General features: G+C 39.9%; 1 protein-coding gene and 1 long non-coding RNA gene across 6 annotated transcripts; one reads left to right on the top strand and one right to left on the bottom strand.

The window, feature by feature from the left end:
* Positions 1-535: 535 nt before the first annotated feature.
* On the bottom strand, positions 536-3,025 carry LOC116707635 (uncharacterized). The gene is made up of 2 exons (XR_004336542.1): positions 2,470-3,025; positions 536-818 (listed from the first exon to the last, which is right to left on the bottom strand). It is a non-coding gene; the product is annotated as an uncharacterized LOC116707635 (long non-coding RNA).
* Positions 3,026-4,529: 1,504 nt separating this feature from the next.
* LOC116707490 (scavenger receptor cysteine-rich type 1 protein M130-like) lies at positions 4,530-19,976 on the top strand. 5 transcript variants are annotated; one of them, XM_032544854.1, is made up of 7 exons: positions 4,530-4,807; positions 6,699-6,902; positions 8,185-8,493; positions 11,344-11,637; positions 17,783-18,151; positions 18,798-18,883; positions 18,960-19,976. In XM_032544854.1, exons 1-7 carry the CDS (start codon positions 4,762-4,764, stop codon positions 19,050-19,052), a joined length of 1,401 nt encoding a protein of 466 aa, XP_032400745.1. In that variant the 5' UTR covers positions 4,530-4,761; the 3' UTR covers positions 19,053-19,976. The 5 variants fall into 5 exon arrangements, with proteins under 5 accessions (XP_032400745.1, XP_032400747.1, XP_032400746.1 ...); XM_032544856.1 differs by having other exon boundaries at positions 11,338-11,637; positions 17,783-18,112; positions 18,804-18,883; XM_032544855.1 differs by having other exon boundaries at positions 11,338-11,637; positions 17,783-18,112.
* The last annotated feature ends 673 nt before the right edge of the window (positions 19,977-20,649 follow it).

The raw sequence follows: 20,649 nt of genomic DNA, 5'->3' as shown, positions 1-20,649 counted from the left end.
TTTACTTAAAGGTGAAAAAGGAGTAAAAATACCCACTATCTACCTTTTAGATAGTTGCTTTCTTTACTTAAAGGTGAAAAAAGAGTAAAAATACCCACTATCTACCTTTTTAGATAGTTGCTTTCTTTTCTTAAAGGTGAAAGAGAGTAAAAATACCCACTATCTACCTTTTTAGATAGTTGCTTTCTTTACTTAAAGGTGAAAAAAGAGTAAAAATACCCACTATCTACCTTTTTAGATAGTTGCTTTCTTTTCTTAAAGGTGAAAGAGAGTAAAAATACCCACTATCTACCTTTTTAGATAATTGCTTTCCCTTGATGTTTAAACGGTGGACTCAAACCTCCCGTACCATTCACTTACTTGGTTGATCCCTGCTCTGTCCCGGTTTGGATCCCGTCAATCTGCCGTTGCCGGAAGGAGGTGACCTAAGATGCTGGCCCAGCGAGGAAGTTACCCCCTGGGACTTTCAGATGGCAGATTTCAGCGCGTCCTACTCCCTCCGTCAGCGAGCAGGTATGTTGGGATCCTGGACGAGCCCCCAAGATGTTGGCTCTATTTTGGTTCCCAATCTGCAAGGAATCAACCAGAGACACAAGTTACTCTTCTGCAGAAGAGGGGAGAGAAGCCAGACATGGAGAACCGCAGTCAAACAACTGTCTGGGATCAACTCCACCGGTTCTCACCTCTCAGCTGCTTTTTATTATCACGTCAAGGAAAAGAGGGTTGGGTTGCTTTACATAGTCACCCAGATAGTTTCTTCAGAGAACTCTGCCACAGGATGTTCTAGGATGCTCTTACAAGGCACAAAGCTGACTCGTCTATGACAGATAGTTTGATAACACCAGAAGAGTGAGTGAGCATTTCTAATCTCCAAACAAACATTGATAAAACAAGAAGAGTGTGTAGCATTTCTAACCTTCAAGCAAACATCCGAAGAACAGTTAATAATGTGTCATAAAAGAAAAGGGTCCAAAGAAGAAACATAAAAGAATAATAATATGAAAACATATGAACTCATAATTTAAATAACCTTAGATAATGACTTTTTCCAACATGCAGGAACATGTTTTAAATAACATGTGCACATTTAAAAAGAGATATCTCAAACTTATATTAGGATCTAGCAACAACCAATAATTTCTTGTTGTCTGGTACCAGTTTTTAACCTAGCGCTTGTTTCCAACCCAAACACCATGTTTTTCCATTGTTCTACTTACAACACACCATCTATAATGTACTTCTTTTCCATTTAGTCAGGTACATTACGTTTCCTGGCTCTATTTGACACATTTTCTAATTTTATTTTTTATTATTATTCCTTTATTTAACCAGGTAAACCCCGTTGAGATCCAAATCTCATTTTCAAGAGGGACCAGGGCAAAAAATTTGCAATACATAGCAACCTGGTTACAAGATAAAAACAATTAATACATATGCACAAGTATAAAACAATAAAAACAATTTAAAACAATGACACTGTTTCATAGAATCTTGTTGCCTATCTTTAAACTGCTCGAAATAAGTCCAGTGAATAATTTCCGACATCTTAAGTTCAGACTGCAACTGATTCCACGCTGTGGGGCAAAACACTGAATGCCTGCTTCCCTTTTTCAGTTCGAAAGCGTGGGACATGCAGAAGAATAATGTTATTGGAGCGTAGAGAATGAGAACTGATAGTTCTATGTAGGAGAGTGGATAAATATGCTGGGGTTAGACCGAGTAGAGATTTATATATCAGGATCATTAAATGATTGTTTCTCCGTTGACTTAAAGGAGCCAATCAGCTTTTGCGTACAAATCACGATGATGTGTCAAACGTCGACTACCGGTTATAAATCTTAAAGCGCAATGATACACAGTATTTAATGATTAAAGACATTTGGTCAAAGCATTCATATATAAAACATCTCCATAATCCAAAAGTGGCAGGAATGTATCTGCTACCAATTTTCTTCTAGCTTTGAGTGTAAAACAAGATCCATTTCGATAATAAAACCCAATTTTCATTTTCAATGTCCGTAGTAGATTTGCTATGTGATTTTTAAAAGAGAGTTCATTATCTAGAATAAAACCAAGATATTTATAATTACTGACAAACTCGATTTGTGCTCCTACAGCAGTGGGACATAAAATTTTCATCCCCTTTAACACTTTTCTCCTTCCTTTGTGAAGAACCCATTTTTTATAACAGTGTTTTCATCCCGTTCCTTATGCCTAGAGTGGGCTCTACAGAACGGGGATAGGAAGAGTGGGGTGGTGGCAAGTTCTTGTTGCTGCAATTCTCGCTTCGACTCAACGGGTGATTGAGTGGAGAATTATCCACAACAAGCCCACCACTTACTTTTCCCACTGTTTTTAGGTGTCACACTTATTACCTTTCCCTTCGTGTGTGTGTTTTTTTATAATTCCCTTTTTTACTTTACTTGACATCAAACGGGGGACTTAAAACCGCACGTACCTTTCACTTACTTGGTTGATTGCTGCTCTGTCTTGGTTCGAATCCCGTCAATCTGCCGATGGCAGAAGGAGGTGTCCTAAGACGCTGGCCCAGCGAGGAAGTTACCCCCCGGGACTTTTCAGGACAGGTCCGAAGAACCTGACTGCCAGCAGACTCCAGCGCGTCGTACTCCTTCCGTCAGCGGCGGGTATGTTGGGAATCCGAACGAGCCTCCGAAATGTTGGGTCTATTTTAGTTCCTAACCTGCAAGGAATCAACCAAAAACACAAATAACTTTTCTGCAGAAGAGGGAAGCTGTGCCAGACGCGGAGAACCTGCCATCAAACACTGTCTGTGATCAACTCTGCCGGCTCTCATTCCCCTACTGCCTTTTATTATGATTACAAGGAATGAGGTTGGGCTTTTTCACACAGTCCTTTACCATAACCTTTACCACAAGCTGTTCTGGAACCTTCTGTGGACATGCCCTTACAAGAACCACAAGATGTTCTGGGACCTTCTGTGGACATGCCCTTACAAGAACCACAAGATGTTCTGGGACCTTCTGTGGACATGCCCTTACAAGAACCACAAGATGTTCTGGGACCTGCTGTGGACATGCCCTACAAGAACCACAAGATGTTCTGGGACCTTCTGTGGACATGCCCTTACAAGAACCACAAGATGTTCTGGGACCTTCTGTGGACATGCCCTTACAAGGGCATGAGGCTGACCATTACCAATCAGTTTCATCAGGAAGCTGTTAACACAATAATGTGTAAATGTTTCTAGCCTCCAGGCAAACACCCAAGAAACAGTTAATAATGTACCACAAGAGAAAGGAGTCAAGTATACAACACACAGAATAATAATATGAAAACATAGCCTTTCAAATAAACTCATAAGTAAATGAACTTAGATAATAATTTTCCCAACACAAAGGTTTCTCTTTTGCACTCACCTTTATACGGTTTATCCACCCTTTTGGTGCGTTTGTATTGGCCAGCACTGATGCTGTGCTTGTTTCATTGGCTGTCTGCTTGGACAGATGATCTCATATCCATCACTGTCTTAGAAACATTATGTCCTGATGTCTGTGCTAATGTCTCAGGGTTGCTCAACCTCCTATGTCCCTTGCCTGCACAAGCTTTTCTCTGAAACGTTTACATTGTTCAACACCCTGCTTCCATATAAGGCGTTGATCATCTCTGCTCTCCAGTTAGTTCCCCTTTTCCCCCTAACCTTTCGCCTACCATCTACCTCCAACACAACATCAGTGACCTTTAATCGCAGTTACATGTTTTACACCATCTCAAGTTCAATGTCAAAATCACATCCATACTTTTCAGTTTCTTTGATTTAGCATTCATTTATAATATTATAACCATAACTTATTAGTTACTCTTATTATGATCTTAACGTGAGTTATTAGAGTTTTTTTCTGAAAAGAAACCAAGAATAATCCACGATTCTAGTTATTTGATACCAAAGTTACAGTTACTTGTTTTACTTGTAAGTATTTCCACAAGTGTATGTCTAAATATTATTATAAGTAAACCAGTAATATAATGTAAGCTGCTACCCCCCCCCCCCGTGACCTGACCCCGGATAAGCGGAAGAAGATGGACGGATCATAGATGGATGAAATATAAGTATTTTATTTTGAATCTTATCCAATTACTCAAAATGTTTACACTTTATTCTTTAAAACTTTCATGCTTTGAAATAAGGAATAGTCTCTCAACTATTTTGATGAATCTGCAAGCTGGGAACTTACTTCCTCTTTTTTCAGGAAACCTGCTCTTCCTGTCTCATGACTTTCTCTGTCTGACTATGATTTCTTATGATTAGATAGAAAAAAATAAATAGAATTAAAGCAAAGTTTGCAGGAGACAAAAACAACACACACACAACCAGATTGATTTTATTCAAGTTTAATTCTAATGTTGGGCCTAGATGTCACTTGTGTGATTAATTTTAAAGGCAACTTTATTTATTATTACTGTTAAACTAAAATCTCCAGCATGGGGAACTGGGATGAGCTCGGGTTTTCTTGACGCCGGCCACATGCAGAACAAAGCCTGATTTAAACACAGGAACAACAGAGACTGGTGAAACCCCTGAATCCCAGTAGGCCCAGTATGAACCCATCTTCATGATCAGCTCCTAGGAAGGAGGCGTTGTCTCTGAAAGCAGCCAAAGACCTGAACTGTGACGTTCAGGAAGTAGCAGATAAAAAAGCTTAAAGTAGGAAGTGTTCAGAGTTTGGAGCCACATCCTGATCACATCAAGAGACGAAGCTTCACTCCACATCCAGAGGAAACATGGACCAAACAGCTCTGATGCTGCTTCTGTGTCTCTGCAGCTCAGGTAGGACTCCACTTTCAAACAAAAACACTAATATTCACTAGAGTTCAAATTAAAAATGATCGACTGATAAACATGTTAAATTTTACAAACAAAAAACTGGAAACTGTTTCTAGTCTCAGATCATAGAGCTGCTGCTACACAGTTAGTGATGTTTATATTGTCTACTTGCTGCTAAGGAGCCAATAAAATCAAGAATTGTTGGTTTTTGTGTTTTTATGATGTAAAGCACTTTGAACTGCCTTGTTGCTGAAATGTGCTATAAAATAAATCTGATTGATTGATTGATAAGGAGAAGCTGCAGAAACTCTGCACCAGCGCTGAATCTGCGCAGTAAACAGGTGGAGCCACATAAAATGGCTCCTTCTGCATGAATTCTCTCATCTTCCTCTTGGCTCCACAGGTTCTCTATGAGGTTCTGGTCAGGCCCGTTTGCTGGCCAACCGAGCCCAGTAGCACCACGGTCATTGGACCAGCTTCTGGTACCGCTGGTTGTGTTGGTGAAAACGTTTGAGCTCCGTCTGACGTGGGAGTGTCTCAGGCAGGATGTGGAACTCGCCTGCTGCAGATTAGAATCAATCAACCAATCGATCAGTTTATTTGTAAAGCACATTTCAGCACCAAGGCGGTTCAAAGTGCTTTACGTCATAAAAACACAAAAAGTCCTAAAGACACCACACAGTAAACCAGTAAACAGTACATTTTGTCAAAGTGTCGTCGTTACACATCAAAATGTTGTTCAGTGTTTCATTTATTATGTTTCTAAAGCAAATCTGACCAGCTGGGTTTTTAGTCCAGATTTAAAGGAACTCAGAGTTTCGGTTGTTTTGCAGAGTTAATTGTTGAAACAGCTTTTCAATAATTTAGCTGATGGATGAAAGGTTGGAGATCGGCCTGTAATTCTGCAGCAATGATTTGTTCAGATCGTTTTATTTTTTATATCAGTGGTTTGAAAACTGCTGGGGGAAAAAACCTGATGAGAGCAAAGAGTTTAATATTTGAATCAGATCAGATGAAATGACAGGCAGGACTTTCTGTAGAAAAGTTGTGGGTGTTATTATCTTTGGGCATAGCATCCATATTAGATTTTGTGTGGCAGTGAATGTTGACCCTCTAATATTTTTAATTTTCTCTGCAGCGTATTTGGCAAATTCATTGCAGGCCGAGTTTGATTGCAGGTCAGGTGGTTTGTCAGCCTGTCAACTATGGCAAATAAAGCTCAATCATTGTTCATGTTTTTGTTTCTGATTTCTGCAAAGAATGTTTCCTTTGCATGTTTTAGTGTGGAGTGATAGCTTCACAGTCTTTCTTAATAGATTTCATAATAAACAAAGTTGAGTTTTACTCCATTTACGTTCGGCCCTACGGCTAAATTGTCTTGCAGATCTAAATGTTTGCACATTTTTCCATGGAGGTTTGTTCCTACCAGACACGACCTTCACTTTAATTTAGGCAAAGAAATCAATGACATCTGAAATTTTACGATGGAAGTTATCTACCAGCTCATCTACAAGGTTAGATGAGCTGCTCTGATTCTGATTGCTCTGCATTCAGAATCAGAATCTGTTGGATTTGACAACTTTTTACACAAAAACAATGAATTTAACTTTGGTTGGTTTCAGTAAAGACATAAAATATAAATGGGTAGGAAAGGTGAATAATAAGAAACATTTCAGGTCTTACTACATAGTGTAAATAACATTTAGGTCTGGGCTTTAACTAGGCCATTCCAACATAAAGATGCTTTGATCAGAACCATCCATGATAGCTCTGCCTCTAACAGGAGGAAGAAACAAGAGAAGATCAAATAAACACGATCAACAGGATCCTGTCAACACATCCTAAATCTGTCTTTGCTTTTTGTAACCCAACATGTAAATGTTGTTTCTTCCAGCGCTGTCTGATGAACTCAGACTGGTAGCAGGAAGGAGGCGCTGTGTTGGCAGACTGGAGAAGAAGAATCGGGGAGACTGGGAACCAGTGACTGATTGGAACTGGAACTTTACATCAGCAGCTGGAACTTGCAGACAGCTCCACTGTGGATCTGTGGTGTCGTTACAAAAAGATGAGGACGACAATGTAGAGATCGTCTGTTCAGGTGATTTCATATCCTGGCCATTGCCTTCCTGTTCTGCTTCCAACTCCACTGTAAAAAAATTCTCACTTCCAGCTCAGTCTGGGCTTCTTCCACTTCACCTGGATTCACTCTGGTAGATTTTCTACCGGACCAATCAGCGAACAGAAGGAGAAGTTTGAACGATGATTTATTTTCTGTTATTTTAGAAACATAGTCTCTGTAGTTTTAGCAATGCAGTGGAGGAAGTTCAGTCCATGGTGGCCACACTTCCAAATATTGAATTAACTTTAACGGCTCTTCTCTGTTTTGTGGTGGACAAATTATTGTAAGGTAATATCTGCTGGTTGTATTGTCTTCATTCTAAATGCTAGTGATTCTCACCAAATGAAGCTGTTTGGGTTGCAAGCACAAGGTTGGGAGATGTTTTCCTGCAGCTGCATGAGAACCAGAGCGTCTCTCCCTCAGCCTTGGTATAAAACTCCTGCTGTCTCTGCCTGAAAGAGTTTTCAATCAGGAAATGTTTCACTATTGATCCTCTTATATGTTCTCTGTATTGTGCACAATATGCTAGTAAACCTGATTGAGTGATTCCATCTAACAGTGCTTGGTAATTGATTTTTTCTACATGTTTACGGCCCAGGAAACTTCCAGTAAACTTCTTAGTGTGGATCTGGTGCATTGCATGTCATGGACAAACGTTAGCAACTGGGTGAAATTTAAAAGCTCAACACAGTCCAGACTCTCTGGATGAATCAAAGTGTAGTTACAGAGTGGCTGGTTTTTACCAGGTTAGTGATTTAATGAAGTTTGATTAGATTAAAGGGGAACCAGTGGAGCAGATTCAGGGTTATAAAAACCTCAATGTCATTGAGAAGAAGCTGATCAAATATTGAACTTCCTCCACAAATTAAGTTTAAAGTGTAAAAAGATTATAGTTTTCTATTATTCTGTGATTAAATCTGTTCTCACATTTGCTTTGTAGAAGACAAGGATGAAATATTAATAATTGATAATTCATAGGTTCTTTGTGATGTTGTAGTGTAATTTTCTCTGTTTGTCTTAAGTTTTTTTCCCACCCATCTCCAGGGCCGGCCTGCAGTATAAGCAGATGCTAAAAGTGTAAAGAATATTAAACAGTAGATTTAAAAAAACAAAACTCTGCCCAGCTCCCCTCTCCACCCGTTCTCCACCAGTTGGTTCGTTCCTCCACACAGAGTCTGCTCTGTATTGGAGCTTTGCTGAACAAACTGGAACCAAATTCAGTGAAAATGTTGAAGAAACTTTTTTCTTTCTGCATCCACAGACTCAGTCAGGCTGGTTCAAGGGACCAACCGGTGCTCAGGCAGACTGGAGGTGAAGACCAACCAGTCGTGGTCCTCCGTGTGTGAAAAAGACTTTGACCTGCAGGATGCAGAGGTGGTCTGCAGGGAGATTGGCTGTGGGCCTCCTTCAGTCCACCAGGGGGCGCTCTATGGAGAAGCAGAGGCTCCAGTGGGGAGCAGAGAGTTCCTGTGTGAAGGCAGTGAGTCTGCTCTGCTGAACTGCAGCAGCAGGAAGAGTTCAGGTAGAAACAGCTGCTCACCTGGTCAAGCTGTTGGACTCACCTGTTCAGGTAGAGGAGGATCTGCAGACCTGCTGCTGTTCACTGCTTCACTTCCTTCATTAATGAACTCTCTGTCTCTGCTCACATCAAGACAACATCAGGTTGGTGGGAGAGGCCAGCCGATGTGCTGGGAGACTGGAGATGATACATCATGAAGAGTGGAGACCAGTGACTGTTTGGTCTCATTACTGGGACATGAACTCAGTTGCTGCAGTTTGTGCTAAACTGGACTGTGGTTCTGCTGTTTCAGCAAGAAATTCAAAGGAAGCTTCAGAGAGACCAGTTTGGAGGATCTGGTCTGACTGTTTCCAATCAGGATCTGCATTAAAGAACTGTTTACCTGAGGATGAAAACAATGATCAGAGCCATGAGTTCATCTGCTCAGGTAACTCTGAACTCTCATATTTATTACTTTTAAAATGTTTCTTCCATCAGGTTCCAGATGTCTGCAGAGAAACCGTCACCTTTAACTAAGAATCTGAAACCTTGAGGAGAAAGAAACTAAAATAATTTAAATATCCAGATAAAATTTTCAGTTTAGCCACTTATATGAACAAAAACTCATCATTTTAATAACTTTTAATCTCTGCTGCTTTGAAGTCGATGCATCAAAATCCCAGGAGGAGTTCAAGGAAATCAGACATTTTCAAAACCTGAAAATCTACAGAAGATTAACTTTGATACAAAATGATGGACTTCCTGTTTTTAGAGAAAAAAGCAGTAAAACCTTTTGTTTGTTATGGTTGTTGGCCTGGGTGAACTAGGGGGCGCTGTTCAGCCATTTTTCCAAATTTATTTTTAAATCATCTGAAATACAAACACTTCCAGATTGTGAAGTTTGATTCACATTTAGTGGATTTATTAACATGTTTATGTCCCAAAAATATGATAAATTCAGCAGAAATAAAAATGAATGATAAAATTCCAGGTACAGTCGGTTTCACTTCACCTTTGATGCTCTGAGTTTTTCTACTTTGGTTTTCTTGGCCATTATTTTTTATCAAACTCAGAGATGTTTCCATGTGTATCTATAAAAATAAAGTTCTGAAATATTTTAAACCTTTTTTCTTTCTGCATCCACAGACTCAGTCAGGCTGGTTCAAGGGACCAACCGGTGCTCAGGCAGGCTGGAGGTGAAGACCAACCAGTCGTGGTCCTCAGTGTGTGAAAAAGGCTTTGACCTGCAGGATGCAGAGGTGGTCTGCAGGGAGATTAGCTGTGGGCCTCCTTCAGTCCACCAGGGGGCGCTCTATGGAGAAGCAGAGGCTCCAGTGGGGAGCAGAGAGTTCCTGTGTGAAGGCAGTGAGTCTGCTCTGCTGAAGTGCAGCAGCAGGAAGAGTTCAGGTAGAAACAGCTGCTCACCTGGTCAAGCTGTTGGACTCACCTGTTCAGGTAGAGGAGGATCTGCAGACCTGCTGCTGTTCACTGCTTCACTTCCTTCATTAATGAACTCTCTGTCTCTGCTCAGATCAAGACGACATCAGGTTGGTGGGAGAGGCCAGCCGATGTGCCGGGAGACTGGAGATGATACATCAAAAAGAGTGGAGACCAGTGGATGTTTGGTTTCATTACTGGGACATGAACTCAGTTGCTGCAGTTTGTGCTAAACTGGACTGTGGTTCTGCTGTTTCAGCAAGAGATTCAAAGGAAGCTTCAAGGAGACCAGTTTGGAGGATCAGGTCTGACTGTTTCCAATCAGGATCTGCATTAAAGAACTGTTTACCTTATGATGAAAACAGTGATCAGAGCCTTGAGTTCATCTGCTCAGGTAACTCTGAACTCTCATATTTATTTCTTTTAAAATGTTTCTTCCATCAGGTTCCAGATGTCTGCAGAGAAACCGTCACCTTTAACTAAGAACCTGAAACCTTGAGGAGAAAGAAACTAAAATAATTTAAATATCCAGATAAAGTTTTCAGTTTAGCCACATAGATAAACAAAAACTCATCATTTTAATAACTTTTAATCTCTGCTGCTTTGAAGTCGATGCATCAAAATCCCAAGAGGAGTTCAAGGAAATCAGACATTTTCAAAACCTGAAAATTAACAGAAATTAACTTTTGTTCCCAAATGGTGGACTTCCTGTTTTTAGAGAAAATAGCAGGAAAACCTTTTGTTTGTTATGGTTGTTGGCCTGGATGAACTAGGGGGCGCTGTTCAGCCATTTTGCCAAATTTATTTTTAAATCAACTGAAATACAAACAATACCAGATTGTGAAGTTTGCTTTACATTTATTGAGTTTATTAACATGTTTATGTCCCAAAAATATGATAAATTCAGCAGAAATAAAAATGAATGATAAAATTCCAGGTACAGTCGGTTTCACTTCACCTTTGATGCTCTGAGATTTTCTAGTTTGGTTTTCTTGACCTTTATTTTTTTATCAAACTCAGAGATGTTTCCATGTGGATCTAGAAAATTAAAGTTCTGAAATATTTTTAAAAAATTTTTATTTCTGCATCCACAGACTCAGTCAGGCTGGTTCAAGGGACCAACCGGTGCTCAGGCAGACTGGAGGTGAAGACCGACCAGTCGTGGTCCTCAGTGTGTGAAAAAGACTTTGACCTGCAGGATGCAGAGGTGGTCTGCAGGGAGATTAGCTGTGGGCCTCCTTCAGTCCACCAGGGGGCGCTCTATGGAGAAGCAGAGGCTCCAGTGGGGAGCAGAGAGTTCCTGTGTGAAGGCAGTGAGTCTGCTCTGCTGAAGTGCAGCAGCAGGAAGAGTTCAGGTAGAAACAGCTGCTCACCTGGTCAAGCTGTTGGACTCACCTGTTCAGGTAGAGGAGGATCTGTAGACCTGCTGCTGTTCACTGCTTCACTTCCTTCATTAATGAACTCTCTGTCTCTGCTCAGATCAAGACAACATCAGGTTGGTGGGAGAGGCCAGCCGATGTGCCGGGAGACTGGAGATGTTACATCAAGAAGAGTGGAGACCAGTGGCTGTTTGGTCTCATTACTGGGACATGAACTCAGCTGCTGCAGTTTGTGCTGGACTGGACTGTGGTTCTGCTGTTTCAGCAAGAAAGTCAAATAAAGCTTCAAAGGGAAAAGTTTGGAGGATCAGGTCTTACTGTTTGCAGTCAGGATCTGCATTAAATTACTGTTTCCCTTCTGATGGAAACAGTGATCAGAGCCTTGAGTTCATCTGCTCAGGTAACTCTGAACTCTCATATTTATTACTTTTAAAATGTTTCTTCCATCAGGTTCCAGATGTCTGCAGAGAAACCGTCACCTTTAACTAAGAACCTGAAACCTTGAGAAGAGGGAAACTAAAATAATTTAAATATCCAGATAAAGTTTTCAGTTTAGCCACATAGATAAACAAAAACTCATCATTTTAATAACTTTTAATCTCTGCTGCTTTGAAGTCGATGCATCAAAATCCCAGGAGGAGTTCAAGGAAATCAGACATTTTCAAAACCTGAAAATTAACAGAAATTAACTTTTGTTCCCAAATGGTGGACTTCCTGTTTTTAGAGAAAATAGCAGGAAAACCTTTTGTTTGTTATGGTTGTTGGCCTGGCTGATCTAGGGGGCGCTGTTCAGCCATTTTGCCAAAATTATTTTTAATTCAACTGAAATACAAACAATACCAGATTGTAAAGTTTGATTTACATTTATTGAGTTTATTAACATGTTTATGTCCCAAAAATATGATAAATTCAGCAGAAATAAAAATGAATGATAAAATTCCAGGTACAGTCGGTTTCACTTCACCTTTGATGCTCTGAGATTTTCTAGTTTGGTTTTCTTGGCCTTTATTTTTTATCAAACTCAGAGATGTTTCCATGTGGATCTAGAAAAATAAAGTTCTGAAATATTTTAAACTTTTTTCTTTCTGCATCCACAGACTCAGTCAGGCTGGTTCAAGGGACCAACCGGTGCTCAGGCAGACTGGAGGTGAAGACCGACCAGTCGTGGTCCTCAGTGTGTGAAAAAGACTTTGACCTGCATTATGCAGAGGTGGTCTGCAGGGAGATTGGCTGTGGGCCTCCTTCAGTCCACCAGGGGGCGCTCTATGGAGAAGCAGAGGCTCCAGTGGGGAGCAGAGAGTTCCTGTGTGAAGGCAGTGAGTCTGCTCTGCTGAAGTGCAGCAGCAGGAAGAGTTCAGGTAGAAACAGCTGCTCACCTGGTCAAGCTGTTGGACTCACCTGTTCAGGTAGAGGAGGATCTGCAGACCTGCTGCTGTTCACTGCTTCACTTCCTTCATTAATGAACTCTCTGTCTCTGCTCAGATCAAGACAACATCAGGTTGGTGGGAGAGGCCAGCCGATGTGCCGGGAGACTGGAGATGTTACATCATGAAGAGTGGAGACCAGTGTCTGTTTGGTCTCATTACTGGAACATGAACTCAGTTGCTGCAGTTTGTGCTGAACTGGACTGTGGTTCTGCTGTTTCAGCAAGAGATTCAGAGGAAGCTTCAGTGAGACCAGTTTGGAGGATCAGGTCTGACTGTTTCCAATCAGGATCTGCATTAAAGAAATGTTTACCTTTTGATGGAAACAATAATCAGAGCCATGAGTTCATCTGCTCAGGTAACTCTGAACTCTCATATTTATTTCTTTTAAAATGTTTCTTCCGTCAGGTTCCAGATGTCTGCAGAGAAACTGTCACCTTTGATTTAATGGGACAATAAACTGGTATACGTATTTGTGGAGGAGTTTGGGAAATAAGACTTAATCCATAGCTGAATATAGTCCCATATCAGAATATGGTGTTATAGATATCTGTAGGAGTTTATATCCAACAAGCCGCGATTATACTCATTTCTCTCATGAACATATGGTATACTCTAGAATAGGTTATTTCTTGACTGTTAAAAGAGATTGTCATAAGATTAATAACTGTGAGATTGGCAACATTGACCTCTCTGATCATGACCCCTATTATTAACTTTAAAATTAGATGAGGAGCCTAAAAGTACACAATGGAGATTATATACGAGTATACTGTCTGACTGAATGACTTCCAATTTACGAAACTAATCAAATCTGACATAAACACATTTCTAAAAGAAAACAATAACGGAGAGGTTAGTCCAGAAATAGTTTGGGATGCACTAAAAGCAGTTATGGGAGGTAAAAATTATATCTTTCTGTGTCCAAAGAAAGAGAGCAAACCAATTAAAACTATCAGAATTAAACAACAAAATAAAAAGGGTTGATACAAAACATAAGAACTAAAACCAGAACATCATATAAAGCTTAAAGTATTAAGAAATAAACTTAATGCAATGTATTTACAAGAAATACGAAAAAAGATGATTTATACTAAGCAGAGATATTATGAATCGAGAGCCAAATTAGCAAAACTCTTTGGGAGAAAATTTAAAAACCAACAAGCAGAAAACACAATATATAAAATAAGGGACCCAAATTCTGAGAGGTGTGTATATAAATAAAATGAAATCCAACAAGCTTTTCAAACTTACTATAAACAATTATACACACAACCAAGCTTAAAAGATCGCAGCAAATTAAACAATTCCTTGAATAGCTGAACCTACCTGTTCTGTCGTGTGATCAAAATCAAAGATTAATAGCGAATATCACAGAGCGGGATCTCTCTTACGCCATTACAAAGATTAAACAAACAAATCTCCTGGTCCGGACGGATTTCCGTCCAAAAGCAATTTAAGTCAGAGTTATCACCATTCCTCCTTCAAATGTTTAACATGGCTCTGAAAAAGGGTAAAATGCCACCAACATGGAAACAGGCTACAGTATCTGTTATTCCAAAAGAAGGAAAGGACCATCTGAGCTGCAGGTCCTACAGACCTATCTCTGTTCTTAATATTGATTATAAATTATTCACATCAATTCTCTCAAGAATACAGGAGATCCTCCCAGATCTTATTCAGACCAATCAGACCGGTTTTATCCCACAGAGACAAACCCATGATTATATCCGTCACACACTGCATATCCTGAACCACATTCAAAACTGCCAAACACCAGCTGCAGTGATCAGCCGCGACGCTGAAAAAGCTCTCGATACAGTAAGCTGGGACTTTCTATATAAAGAACTCGAGAAGTTTGGTTTCCACTCCAATTTTATTGACGTAATCAGGTCACTATACCAAAAACCAATTGCACAGATAAAAATCAATGGACATCTTTCAAATACCTTTGAATTAGAACATGGAACGAGACGAGGATGTGGACTCGCTCCATTACTATTTGCCCTTTTCATGGAACCGTTCGCCCAACTAATTAGGCAAACTGACAATATCAAGAGTATAAACATTTCTGGTGAAGCACACAAAGTGGCGCTATTTGCAGATGATGTGTTGTTATAAATTAGCGAACCAAGCACGTCGCTGCCTACATTATTTGAGAGCTTGAGAAGCTTTGGTGAATTTGCAGGATATAAATTGAATGTGAAAAAAATCACAGATATTGACATTTACTTATAATCCACCAAATTCTTTGTGGGTCGAACTAAAACTTTAATGGGACCAAACTGTATTGAAATACCTTGGGGTTCTGATCCCCAAAGATACAACCACTATAGCTAAGATCTTCTGACCAAAATTAGACTGGATATACAACGATGGACTGTCACCCTTCATGGGTTTAACCCAAAGAATTGAATCTGTTAAAATGAACCTACTACCAAGATTCATTTTCTTGTTTCAAGCCCCACAGGGAGAAATTACAAGAAAGCAATTTATAGAGTGGGACACAATGCTTTCCAGATTTCTATAGCTTGGGGAAAAACGCAGATAATTAGATTTAAAACACTACAGCTTTCAAAAGAAATGTACCACAGTTAAAGAACTACTTCTATTCTGCACAAATTAAGCCACTGATAAACCTTTGTAATAAAAACTACAACGCCCGATGGAAGGATATTGAATTGGCTCTATCTCCAGACACCCCCTTACAGGCAATCTGTGGGAATAAAGATTTAGAACAGATTAAACTCAAAAATGAAAATCCTTGGATAAGATCCCAATTAAAGATCTGGACAGATGTTAAACAGGAATATAAACTACATGACACGCTTACGATCTTGATTTTAAACCAAATCAAACAGATACAGGATTCTGTAGTTGAACATCTAAAGGCAAAACAACACATTTCTCATTAATGGATGAAGGACAAATAAAAGACTTTCAAACACTTAAAACGATTTATAACTTGGGAAGACAGAATTTTTATAAATACCTACAAGTACGCCATTATCTTAATCGGGAAACTATCAGACATATAGATGAACAGGAACCAGTGCTTAAAGAAATACTAATGGTATATTAGGAATAATCCAAAAAAGGTATTATATCACGGTTATTTAAGGGACTTAAGAGTAAAAAAACACATTCAACTTTATATGTGAAAACAAAATGGGAAAAGGAAATTAAAATGAAAATCCCAGAAGAAAAATGGCCTAGTTACTGCATAACAGTTTGGAGATGTACCAATTTGTACTCATGGAGAGAATTTAACTGGAAATGCTTACATTCACTGTTTTATAACACCGAAACAGAAAATCTCTCAAACCAGGGGGCAGCCTGCATGCTGGAGGCAATGTGGAAACACAGAACCCAACCACTGGCATATATTTTGGGACTGTACAATTATAAGACATTATTGGATAGAAATACTCAAAAATATTGAAAATAAAAATACCTTTTAAATTTACTATTTTTATTGGAGGTGACACAGAATGCCTACCTGACAACATAAACTATCTGTTTCAAATACTAATCACAGCCTGTAAACAAACTGTCACCAGACGCTGGATCCTCCCTGAACCTCCCACTATAGAAGAATAGATAGAGTGTGTTAATGAAATCTATCAGATGGAAAGATTAACATTTCTAATTCATTTTCAACTGAACAAGTTCATTATCTTGTGGTCCAAATGGGTTTCCTATGTCACCCAAACACAATATGCAAGAATACTAGATTGTTGAGAATTAAAAAAAAAAACACTTCATCCTTCAGGAAGTGTCTCTTTACTATATAATTTACTGAGTTATACAGATAAAAGAAATGTCTCTCCAAAATAAAAACCCCATGTTCCATATTTTTAATTTGTTTTTGTAAATAGAAATGTAAATAAAATGAATTTTGAATCTGATCACAGACTGAAATTGTGCTTTTGTCATCTTCTCAATACCTCAAAAATAAATTATATTAAAAAAATTCCAGGTACAGTCGGTTTCACTTCACCTTTGATGCTCTGAGTTTTTCTAGTTTGGTTTTCTTGGCCTTTATTTTATCAAACTCAGAGATGTTTCCATGTGTATCTATAAAAATAAAGTTCTGAAATATTTTAAACCTTTTTTCTTTCTGCATCCACAGACTCAGTCAGGCTGGTTCAAGGGACCAACCGGTGCTCAGGCAGACTGGAGGTGAAGACCGACCAGTCGTGGTCCTCAGTGTGTGAAAAAGACTTTGACCTGCAGGATGCAGAGGTGGTCTGCAGGGAGATTAGCTGTGGGCCTCCTTCAGTCCACCAGGGGGCGCTCTATGGAGAAGCAGAGGCTCCAGTGGGGAGCAGAGAGTTCCTGTGTGAAGGCAGTGAGTCTGCTCTGCTGAAGTGCAGCAGCAGGAAAAGTTCAGGTAGAAACAGCTGCTCACCTGGTCAAGCTGTTGGACTCACCTGTTCAGGTAGAGGAGGATCTGCAGACCTGCTGCTGTTCACTGCTTCACTTCCTTCATTAATGAACTCTCTGTCTCTGCTCAGATCAAGACAACATCAGGTTGGTGGGAGAGGCCAGCCGATGTGCCGGGAGACTGGAGATGTTACATCAAGAAGATCGGAGACCAGTGGTTGTTATGGATAGTTACTGGGACAAGAACTCAGTTGCTGCAGTTTGTGCTGGACTGGACTGTGGTTCTGCTGTTTCAGCAAGAAAGTCAAAGGAAGCTTCAGAGAGACCAGTTTGGAGGATCAGGTCTTACTGTTTGCAGTCAGGATCTGCATTAAAGAACTGTTTACCTGAGGCTAAAACGAGTGATCAGAGCCATGAGATCATCTGCTCAGGTAACTCTGAACTCTCATATTTATTTCTTTTAAAATGTTTCTTCCATCAGGTTCCAGATGTCTGCAGAGAAACCGTCACCTTTAACTAAGAACCTGAAACCGCGAGGAGAAAGAAACTAAAACTGGTTTAAATATTACTGACAGACTATAGATCTATCATAATGGTGCTAGTAATCATGTTTAAACATGCTAGTAACCATGGCAACCAGTCTGTGATCAGCTCCTGTCTCTTTCTCATTCATGCCATCTTGTTTTCCACCTCAGATTAGATCCAGTTGTCTCTGTGTTTCCTCTGCGTTCCCAGGTCTGCTGGTTGAGCCGCTCATCTTCCTCTCTTCCTCCACTGACGGGGTCTCCACAGGCAGAAAGCAGGGGTCTGAGCTCCTCATTGGCTCACATTTCAGCATCATGTGCTCCATCAGACCTCAGTATGAAGGCGGCTCCTTCCAGCTCATCTTCAGCACCTCTAACTACACTCAGAACCAGACCCTGCCAGCTGTTAATCACTCCGCCCTCTTCCTGTTCTCTGCTGCTGGCCACGCCCACCAAGGAACCTACCGCTGCGTTTACCACGTCTACGTTTTCTCCTATAACTTCTCCTCTATCAGCCAGCCTCTCAACCTCACTGTCTCAGGCAATGTCATGGAGTCCATGAGGAAAAGTTCTGCTTCAGGTGAACTTTGCCATCTGTCATGCCTTTCTCTTAATATCCTATTGTTTCTTTCTTTTTTTTTTTTTTAAGACAGATTTCCCCTAATTGGCCATCTTCTGTTTCTTTTCTTTTACCGTCCACTGCCAGATTTTTGTTTTGCTATTGTACCTGAATGTGGTCTTAAAGTAACTGATGTGGCGTTGGGCTGTTTTTTGAGTGTAACGTAAGGATAGCATTACATCGATTTTATCATTTTTGATCCCATCTTGGAGTCTCAGTGGACATTTCATCCCTTGGCAGTTGAGCTGGGGCCAATTCTCTCCTGCCAATTGTAAATTTTTGCTGTAAAAATAAAAACACTACACCTTTGTGAGCTCGCCCTCCCATGTGGACCAACTTTCATAAGAGAGGTACTTTAGCTTATTAGAGGCAATTGTTGACTGCCTGGAAACCACCGAGATGACTTCAGATGACTGTAAAACATGTAACCGCTGTAAAACATGTAACATGTAACAGCTGTCTGCCTCATTCATGAGGTCAGAGAGGAGGATTGATGATATTAATGTTCATGATCAGATCTACAGGCAGCATGAAAACAAGGGTCTATATGATTATTTTCTAGCTGGACTCATCTGATGAAAGCTGATCCTGAATCTGTTTCATTCAGTTTCAGCCTCTCCCACTGCTTTGATCATCAGACTGGTTGTCGTCCTGCTGGGTATGCTGGGATCAGTCCTGCTCCTCTACTTTAAGGTACTGCATGTATCATGCATGATGTGTTCAGTTGGGAAAGTTCTTGCATTGAAGCTGAACCATCCTCTGTTTCCAGGCCAGGAGAAACCAGAAGTCTGGACCAGAAAACAACCATCATGATGAAGGATCCAGAGCTGAAGGCAGCTTAGAGGAGGAGACTGCAGTCTGAAGGAACCAGGAGAAAATGATCTTCATTTCACATCCGCAGGAAGGAGCAGAGACATGTTTCAGACTCCTGGAAATCTATCCGTCTATGTATCTATGATAAAATGTCTCTGTGCTCCTGCAGCAGGAAGGAAGTTCAACATTCAGAAATTTGTATCTGGACTAAACCTACTTAAGTTAAACTTATATAAGAAGGGAACACAAAACAAAACATTCAACAAACAAAATATAACAGAAAACCCACTTCATCAAAATCTTGCAAGGATAGCATATGATAGGATATTTGGGGTCAAAGGTCAGGTAGCCAATTCCATCAGGCCCTGAACCCAGCTTGTGTCCTTGTCTTAGTTGAATTGTATGACAAATGTAATACAGTTTATCCTGGCTTGTAATACTTTGTCCTGCCTGTAGGTGGTGTATGTCATCACTGCCATGATAACCCATCCAATACATCCAGTTCCCACAAGTCTGAACCAGATGTGATCCATCTTCGTAGGGAAGTGCATGCACAATGCATAGTGGACCCATGGCTTCGAGACCATGGCTTTGTAAAGGAGATATGAACTCTCTGTGTGAATAATGAGGTTCTGGTGACTGGCAGACCAAGTACATGTAGAAACAAACATGCAGCAACAAACAAAAAGAAAACATGCGGACACTCTTGACCAATGTTGTGAAAACTGGTGTAGAGTGGTGAGATCTTTCCAGGTATACGCAGAAAATGGATCATAAAGGCCTGAGAGGCATAAGTAATCTTGCATTTTGATTTACTGTTGATTAAAAATATATATATTCTTGTATTTTAATTACTGATTGATTATAAGAAATGTATTCTTGTGTTTTGATTTATTAATGATTATAAAATAAGGATTTTTGTACTTTGATTTACTGATGATTATACAAAGAGTTGATGTAATAAAGAGCAGATTAAGACATGAATAATATGATGAACTAGAAAATTCCTGAAGAAATTTAACCGGGGCCTGCCAAAGTGTGCCCGTTGGTTTGGACCCAGCGTTCTGATGCTAAAAATTAGCATCAATGCTAAGCTTAGCTCAAAAATTCCAAAGTAGCATGTGGAGAATCACAAGAATATTGACCAACATTGACTTGCACCATTTAGTATGATAAAGTAAGCTTATCAGCTAAAATTAGCCAAAATGCTAATGTTAGCATGAATGCTGTCAGTAGCATGTGGTGCATCACTAGGATGTTTTCTATAATTGACTTACTCCATTCAGCATACTAGACATGGCTAATAAGTTAGAAAAATAGCTAATAGCTTATTTAAGCTAAAAGGCTAATGCTAATGAACTGCCTTGCTGCGGCGGTGCACTAACCTGAGTGGGATATTGAGGGTTTTATTTTGAAAAAACCCGTAAGCTTCATATTAAGTCGCCACACTAATCCAATGTCTAACAGTGGTTTCTTTAAACCAGTCACATAAAGTCCAAAATAGCAATTACTTGATGTAAAAATTGTCACGGCTTTCATTTTGAAATTTTCAGTAAGCTTCATTTTAAATGGCCACTCTAATCCCATGTGCAACAATGGTTGGGTAAAATCAGTTCTAAAATGCCCAAAACACAAGTAGTTCTAAT

Source organism: Xiphophorus hellerii, chromosome 18, assembly GCF_003331165.1.
Source record: "Xiphophorus hellerii strain 12219 chromosome 18, Xiphophorus_hellerii-4.1, whole genome shotgun sequence".
In the NCBI taxonomy this organism is placed as follows: domain Eukaryota; kingdom Metazoa; phylum Chordata; class Actinopteri; order Cyprinodontiformes; family Poeciliidae; genus Xiphophorus; species Xiphophorus hellerii.
This window is presented reverse-complemented; position numbering and strand designations above follow the sequence as displayed.

Bases quoted from the DNA above. Each gene is read 5' to 3' on its own strand.
- LOC116707490 (XM_032544852.1), top strand. From the start codon at position 4,762: ATGGACCAAACAGCTCTGATGCTGCTTCTGTGTCTCTGCAGCTCAG. The intron at 11,638-17,782 runs GTAACTCTGAAC...CTGCGTTCCCAG, and splicing joins CCTTGAGTTCATCTGCTCAG to GTCTGCTGGTTGAGCCGCTC. The intron at 18,152-18,797 runs GTGAACTTTGCC...TGTTTCATTCAG, and splicing joins GAGGAAAAGTTCTGCTTCAG to TTTCAGCCTCTCCCACTGCT.